General features: G+C 39.0%; 1 protein-coding gene across 2 annotated transcripts; it reads right to left on the bottom strand.

The window, feature by feature from the left end:
* Positions 1–938: 938 nt before the first annotated feature.
* On the bottom strand, positions 939–3,456 carry LOC117380678 (uncharacterized). Of its 2 annotated transcripts, none has more exons than XM_033977509.2 (4): positions 3,294–3,456; positions 2,398–2,511; positions 1,548–1,590; positions 939–1,396 (listed from the first exon to the last, which is right to left on the bottom strand). In XM_033977509.2, exons 1-4 carry the CDS (start codon positions 3,345–3,347, stop codon positions 1,197–1,199), a joined length of 411 nt encoding a protein of 136 aa, XP_033833400.1. In that variant the 5' UTR covers positions 3,348–3,456; the 3' UTR covers positions 939–1,196. The 2 variants fall into 2 exon arrangements, with proteins under 2 accessions (XP_033833400.1, XP_055081905.1); XM_055225930.1 differs by having other exon boundaries at positions 939–1,333.
* Positions 3,457–8,699: the final 5,243 nt, after the last annotated feature.

Here is an 8,699-nt window from a genome sequence, read left to right as displayed (position 1 = left end):
GTAGGTGCACTGTCTAGTACCCTTCCGAGGGACTCCAAGGAGGTTGGGTACTCTGCACTGCTGTTCGGCCATAGGCCGATACAACAGTGAGAGACCTGTCCCCGACCCGAAGGCGCAGGGACGCGACCCTCTCGTTCACTGGGGTGAACTCCAACACGTGACGGCGGAGCTGTGGGGCAATGAGCAAGCCCACACCAGCTCGCCCCTCTCCCCATGAGCAACACCAGAGAGGTGGAGGGTCCAACCCCTCTCAAGGAGTTGAGACATCCGTCCTCAACTGCTGCCCAGTCCTCTATTCACCCGACCCCTATGAGACCCTCTGCGGGTAGTGAGCTCCCAGGAGGGCGGACCCACGTCGTCCTTTCGGGCTGAGTCCGGCCGGGACATAGGCAAATGCCCGGCCACCAGGCGCTCGCATTCGAACCCCAACCCCAGGCCTGGCTCCAGGCTGGGGCCCCGGCTGTGCCATACCGTGCGACGTCACTATATAATTCACTTTGACTTAAGTTTAATCTTACAATTTAACTTCACTTTGAGATTAAGTTAATTCACTTTAAGATTAAGTTTCTATTTAGATATTGTATTTTATTTATGTATTTGATTGGTACAATGCATGTTAATGAACAGATATGATACAACATGAACCGGATTATAACCAAAGGCTATAATTTCCATCAGTTGTCCCAAGGGCTGGGGTCACAAAAGGGTCAAAATGAAAATTGCACACTACACTAATTTTAACTGCACATATATTCTGAGGAGTTTCCTCCAAGATACTAGGGTTTTATTTCTTTTATCCTGTTAAATCTGACACCAGTCAAACTATATATGCACTTTGATCCACTCTCACCTGCGTTTGGATACTACATAAAAATACACCACTAGAGGGAGACACAGACCTTTATAACATTTTGTCCAATTTTATTAAAAGAGTTTGCACACTGTTAAAATCAGATCGTGTTTTCATTCATTTGTATGAACACAAGTAAGTTTTTCTTTTAACAGAAAATCTGAAATAATACCACTCAGGCACTGCTTAATCCTCTCACATTCATCAGCATACATTTGAGTTTCATTCAAACACATAAGCTTACAGGGAGCACTTAAAAAGCTACATAAATAGTTCTATTTGTCATTGTGTATATTTATAATGACATTCAGATGAACACGTGTCTTTGGCGCACAGCCCCGTCCCTCTATTTTCCATTCTTGTGCTTCTTCTGTTGAAACTTCCTGAAGTGTGTCTGGATGGTGGCCGCTGCTTTTTCTACTTCCACAGGACTCAAGGGGGGTGCAGTCGAGTTTGTGCACGTCCCATTACTGGCGTTGGAGTCTGAGCACGACAGGACACAGGGGATAGCCAGAGAGGTAGAGGCAATAGCCATGGAGACATAGTCTGCAGCAATAATCAAGTTCAAACAGACACACATTGTGCTCACAGCAGGTTGGCTATTTTTCTGCCTAACGTCTCTTGTCCAAATTTAGCACACGTTTTGACCTCAGACAGCAGAAAAATAGCCTGCTTATCAAAAATCTATTGAACTTACTTTTTCTGTAAACGCCTATGCTGTTCCTCCTGTAGCCGTCAAACTTTGAATAAAGCAAAGTAAAGGTCATCTTATTAGGATGAGCAAAAGGGCGAGAGAGACAGACTGTGTGTCTGCGTCACAGAGTGCAAGAGACAGATTCCTCCACATGGTTTTCTGAGGTTGATAACATTCTGTCCATAGACCCAACATGGTAATGTGGGATGAGATCATAGTGCGCAGTCAACTTGTGTAAAGCCGTTGGCGCTTTCGTTAAAATGTGCGCCCTATGTCGCGTTTAGGGCAGTGACCTCGGAAACAAATCTCTTGATTGGGATTATAGCTCAAGCAGAGCGCACTGCGAGCGAAAGGCAAATCTTCGCACGCGCAGGTGCGCAGTTGATTTGACAGTTTGGCCCTCAGCAGCAGAACCTGCACTCTTGATGATTTTACATAGCTCAGGCTACAACCCTATTTTTGTGGGGCTAAAGAACTGTCTGCTTCTCCACACTAACCCATTAGTTTAATCTTTGTCTTGTCCTGCTCTTTTGTGCTGCTCGTCTCTGCTCCATTTTCAAAGGTCCAAGATTAAATTCACCTGTTAGAACCAACTTTTATATACAGAACAATATTATACTTTGTTTTAGTGCCATACATAACCTTGTTTCTCTTCAAAGTCCAGAATGGCATCGCTCTGTATTTTTAGATCTTGGTAAAGTATTGAAGAAGTATTATGGATCCCAGGCTAGAGCCATATAGTATCAACTATGGATCTGACAGTTAAACTTGCCTATGTGACTTTAGGGAAACAGTTAAAACTCTGTGCATGAAACAAAGTTGTTTTAAGAATTGTGCATGTTGTGGCACTTACCTCATCTACTCTGCTGTTCTTGCGGCTATGAGACACTGAGTGAATCTGCCAAGGCAAAGGCTGGGAGACCATGTAAGGCAGTGGCTCAGGTTTTCTCTCAAAGTGCAAGCTGATCTGAAGGTAAACAAACACAAAGAGGAACTATGTTATGATGCTATTTCAACTCCATACAATCATTTATTTGGAACACTAAATAACCTAACACACATGCACACATGGGTGTACATGAAGATTTCTGATGGAGAGGCAAATATTAGCTGTTCTGAAAATATGAAACTATGTTTTCTCACAGGAATGCCCATGATTTCAAAAGTATTTCACTTAATGAACAAAAGACTATTTTGCTGCTCAGAGTGTGTGACAACACTGTGTCATGATTGAATTTTAGATTTCTTGTTGAAGATCCTTTCTTTACAACCTTTACTCAAGCCTGGTTGTCTAGGACTAGCACTATTTATGCCTTTGGGTTTTAGTATAGAACAACATGAAATAATCAAACCTATTGCACAGTTGTCTCACAGATTAATGACTGCTCTGTGCAGGTAATATCTAAAATCAACACTGTTTAATAACATGACAGTGACTTTTGTGGATGTTATTAATCAACTTGCATTAGATGCATTAGACGATCATTTATTTTTAATTAAGCTACAAAACAACAGCTGCGTTCTGTCAGGTTAACATCATGTGTGACTACAACTAAAATGAAACATCAAACAGACTTAAGAGTTCAACATGGATTTTTAAAAATGTAAATTATCATAATATAGAACCTATGACATAAATTTACAAGTCTTGGTTACACCATATGAAATATTGATTACAGAAGGTCTAGAAAACCCTATTTTTACTCTATGCTCCATTTTAACACCACACAATTATCTACAATCGCTTACCGATTCTGCCACTTTGACCATCATGTACATGGCAGTTAGCATGGTGACCAGCATCTTGGCAACTATTCCTCCCTTGTCCTGTAACGATTATCCTTGAAAATGTTCCCTTCTTCTTCTCCCAGACTCCAGGGTGATGCTGACACAAAGAAGAGGCAGACAAACCATCAGCATGCTCAGAGCTCTCCACATACACAGCCTTGGTCCACTGCCAGACACATGAGGGTAAGGCCTTTAAAGAGCTTTGCAGGACAGAAATAGAGGAGCAGTAATCTTTTCCTCAGCACAACACTTATCCCCCCAGTTGGCCTTAAGCTCCAGTGGCTGACACACAGCAGCCTAATCAAGAGTGCAAATTAAATAGAATATCCCATATTAATAACATCACCACACCAATTTTTATTCAATGAAACACATTTTACCATTTTCAAATAGTCAAGGATGTCTCTTCCATACGAATGACACTGTATGCAGTCAGTGACTTTTAATAACGACTAATATGATTGATAACTATAATGATAATAATATGTTAGCTGGGTAGAGGAACCTAAAAGTTTAATGCAAGTCTATTGCTCCCTCAAAATTATTTAAAATGTGGTGGCAAGGTGGTGAAGTGTCTTGCATAAGGACACATTGTCAATATGCAACAGGTAGAACAGGGTTTGACCTGAGGGAGAGGAGGGATTGTAATCAACAAATGTAAGTGAATAATTATGCATTAAAATTCCTGCTGCATAGTTTTCATTACATCTTGTTAATTGATTCCAGTTGACTCAATGACTCACTCTAAAATGATCTAGGAGTAATCTGGTTGGGGCAATGCATTTATCTTTTGTCACAATTTCACACACTGGCCAGGTTAGCTATGCATGGCACAAAGAATAACCTAAACAAGACTTCTGAAGTAATAAGATGAGTGAATAAAACAGATTATTGGGTTATGCGTCACTAGAAGCGTCTGAAGCCACTCACACCTCACCCCACAAAGCAAAGATAATCCACTGTAGGCCACAATCAATGCACCTTTAACATTGCATGGTAGAAGTAACTGTGTTTTGTATTGAGATGGATATATGTGAACTATTTGAACTATTTGATTAATAGCATGTGTCCGCGCTTGTGTGTGTGCGTGTGTGTGTGTCTTACTAAAACATGGGACGAATGTGAATGAGTATAACGACCTATTAAGTCAATAATAAAATTTAAACATATCAATTCTAGTACCTCTATTAATTTAGTTCACTGAAGTGCTGCGTATGTAACAGCATCACAACTATACCTAAATACATTTAATTATGATTACAGTTTGAAATTTGTGCCAGTATTTTAGCATTATTTCATGTAAATCAGCTTTGCCAGTTGTGTTCCTGTGTGATAATATTTCTGCCACATTACAGTATTAAAGAAGGAGGAGATTGTGAATGAAGAAAGCAGAGGTGCTATCTTTGATGTGGAGCTGTAAAAACAAGTGTCACTAGAGGCTGAGCTCTTGAGGAGGTAACCTATCATTTTCTAGTCCTCAGATCAGAGAGAGAGCTTTATGTTAGCGTGTTATTTCTAACATATTACAGTATTATGTGTTATATGTTATGGACAAAATGATAGGTAGAGAAGAGTTTTCAGTGAAGCGTATGAACAGATAGAGATCAGAACCAGGCAATACACCTGCTACTTTCCACAATAAACCCAGCCTTGATTCTTTGTTATGATATGTCTTTCTCTACAGTGATTTGTTATGGCACTGTTAACAATTCACTTCTTCTTCTTCAGTATCCACAGATTTGAAGTCTTATTGAATTTCAGATTTGTAAGTTATGATCTTGTCCTTATATCTTTTTGTACAGGTTCACGGCTTTGAAAAGGATACTGTTCAACTGTAAATATCTAAGCCCTAGTTATTACCTTCGAATACCCTTTAGTAAATATCCATGTTGTAATACATTTATGAGTATTTATATTTGTTTAACTTATGTATTTCATTTGATTGAACATAAATGCTACTCTGCAAACGGTGTGAATCAGAAATGGCATATAACTGAAATAAATGTGATGTGTTTAAAAAAGTTATTAAAGTCCTGAAAGTTTTGTTCATAAAAAGTTGTTTAACCTATGGCAGCCATAGTAAACCCCAGAGTGCACTGCAGGCCTGTATGTCAGAGATTTTGAAATAGTTTAATAACAATAACAAGTGAAGTTTTCTTCTGCAGAAAGTTGAATCTCATTGTGGTAAATCAAAACAAGATTATTACGATTAATAGACAAGATTGAAGAGTAGATTAATAGACTAGACTACATTTCTTTTCCAAAATGCAGCGCTCAGACAGACCTTGTGTGTCTGAGTCTGAGTTTGGAGGCCTTCAGGACGTCACCTCTGGACATTCATGCTTGATATTAGCACTTGGGATTTGGAGAACCATGATTCTGTCACTTTCAGATCTCCCCTATGAATTTTTCTATCGCCTCTGGTTATTGAGCCCAGATGCCAGGAGCCCCTTCCATCTCATCTCCATCTGTTTATGTGAAAAATGTCTTGACAAACTTGATAATGAATGATGCAGGAGGGGATAAGTGTGCATGTAGTTTATAAGTTCTCAAACGCCTTCTTTACTGCCTCATGTTGGATGGTCATTGCAGCATTTCTAAATTACAAATTCTTACATTTTATGCAAACTGATGCATTTTCGCACATCAGGGCAACAACCACATAGATAAGCTAATAGCATAGTGGAGATTGCATCATATCTGCAAAGGTGATGCTTGACCAGACATGTTTCCTGTTCCTGTGGCGTTAGATGCTTGCGTACATAAAAAGCCTCTACTGTGTCAAGCATCCTTAGTGGTTGTCAGAAAAACAACTTGCTAGCTTTTACAAAAACACAGCAAAAATGATTATTGTTGACATCTTGAAAAATAGAGAGCAGTACTGTAAAATGTACTGAACAAAGCAATAGTGAAATCATTCTTTGCTGCAAGCTAAAGATCTAAATGTAGAAGACTTAGCTAATGGGCTATACGTCGTACGTTAGAGCAAACTCTAACGTATGACTGTAAGTAACACTGTTAGCGTCAAATATAGACCTGAGGGTGGATGACGGGCCCACCTGTAAAAAAAGCTACGGCACTGGCAGAACAAGTGTATTGGAGCATTTACAAGGGGTCTGCTCAGTTTCAAGAGAAACAGTTACCACTCCAAGAGCTCTTATAGAGAAAACTGGCTGAGATCGAAATAGACGAGAGAGAACACAAGGACCCTGGGCCGTCAAAAACAAAAAGAAAGAAATTTTGTAGCAGTGAAGTTGTTACAAAATGACTACTGGCAATGGTATCCTCTTCACAGATGATACAATCCAAAGAGCCCTTTTCTCAAATGGATAAATTTAAAGCTTACTCAGATTCCAGCTTGGTATGCTCCAGAAGATGTCTGTAACAACCTGCATAATGTAAACTGCACACCTGAACAAGCCACTGAATCAGAAAATAAAATATCTGATGACAGGGAGGACACTTTCTGCACTGATTCATCTTTTTAAGTAGAAAGTGTTGATGAGTCAGCTGGAGGGAGCTGGAGGTAGCAACACAGCAAGAAAATCTGCAGTGGAACGAACCAGGAACCTATGAAGTTCAGGTTCCAGCACTTTCTATGAGAGACCTAACACACATCAAGCCAGGCCATGAGCCTGAAACTGTCCTGTTTAGCCATAGAAGTCCTGCTGTGTAGAGTTCCAAGACACTGTTCAATTGTGTCTCACAAATTAGACAAAGAATGGGATTGAAAACATCCAAGCAAATAACCGCCATAGGGCCATGGAGCAATCAATCTCTGATAGAACAGTGAGTCCACAATATGGAAATACTGTGTTATGTCCCCGAAGAATAAATAGATCAATTCTATAAATCACTCTTCTGGCATTTATTTAATAAGTCATATGTTTTCTGCTGTTTATGACCATTTGGCACTGTTTGGGGTGCAGTGAGAGCCAACCGTTCTCTGTTTTTTGCTTTGTTTCTTATTGACATAGCCCTCTCCTTCTCCATACTGTGCACCAAGCTCTCCCAGTGGGAGAGTACATTAGAGCGGCACATGGAATAATGGCGTATGGACACAATGAGAACATCTTTGACTCTACTGTTGACTTGTTACCATCTAAGACCAGTGCTCTCCACAAAGACATAAAAAAAACGACAAGACAAAATCCATCAGAACTGTTTCAGCGTTTTTGATGAAAATACAAAACTGAAGCATGTGTTAAAGATCACAGACATAATCTGAGGTTATGAGCCCAACAAGTTACAAGTTGTATCAGAAATCACCATACTAATTTTGTATAGCAGAGAAATACAGATTTCTCTGCCGTCGTCATTTAAAGTGGGTCTGAATATTAAATGCAGTGCTGCATGCTTTAAGATTTTTGCATGATAGCTCCACCAAAACAAAAACCTTTTAGTATCAATGCAACAAAGACCACCTGACAGAGTCTATGTGCAAATGTAGAAAGAGACCAAAAGATATCCCATGCATTAACCTCAGGTCTTTAACCCTATTGTCCTGAACAACATTTAAACACCACTTAGAATGCAGATTGTGGCAGAGATTCAAAGTAAACATCCTTAGTATCGTTTGCCTCTTGCCTTCACCGAAACTTACTTGAAAAACTGTTAAATAACAAGACAACTATGAGAATGCTGTTCCCTTTTTGCTTTCATGTGATATCTTTAGACAAAAGAGAATACAAGAAAAGTGTGCTTGCTCATAGAGTCAGATCTTATAACTATATGAAGAACACAGAGACGCTCCCTTAGTGCAGCCCCATGGTCCCATGGCTCAACCTACATAGATCATTTTTTTACATTCTATTCATTGTAACCATAATATTGATCTAAAGCAGCTTAATAATAGAAACAGGTCCATTGCCCTGCCTCTTCATAGTGTCTAATCACCATAGTGAGTAGCAGATTTTCATTTCTGTGTTTTTATTGTTGAAAAATTGTCACATTTTTAACCCTATATATTTCACATGGAAGCTCATTTTTTTGTATTACATTTGTATTTTTGTATTTTTTTTGTATTGTATTTTTGTAGTACAGAGCAGTGGGCAGACATAGATGAAAACAGGAATTGTCTGAGAACTCAAGCAGCAAGCTTTGAATACATGACAAAACAGAATTACTCAAACAAGCACAAAAGAATTGAAATACAACTTTGACTTGATGAGGGAACATCCTTATAACATGGTTTAATAAAAGTTGATTTTACATAATGTCTTCTTTGAATCTTATCTCTACATTTCGGTTATATATTTTATTTTCATTCAGTAATAATGATTTTAAATATTTAATCTTTACTGCTACAAAAACAAACTTCAGAATATTTAACTTTTGGAAGCAACTCCAATAATAACTTGCCAACAC

Source organism: Periophthalmus magnuspinnatus, chromosome 13 (assembly GCF_009829125.3).
Source record: "Periophthalmus magnuspinnatus isolate fPerMag1 chromosome 13, fPerMag1.2.pri, whole genome shotgun sequence".
Lineage (NCBI taxonomy): Eukaryota > Metazoa > Chordata > Actinopteri > Gobiiformes > Gobiidae > Periophthalmus > Periophthalmus magnuspinnatus.
This window is presented reverse-complemented; position numbering and strand designations above follow the sequence as displayed.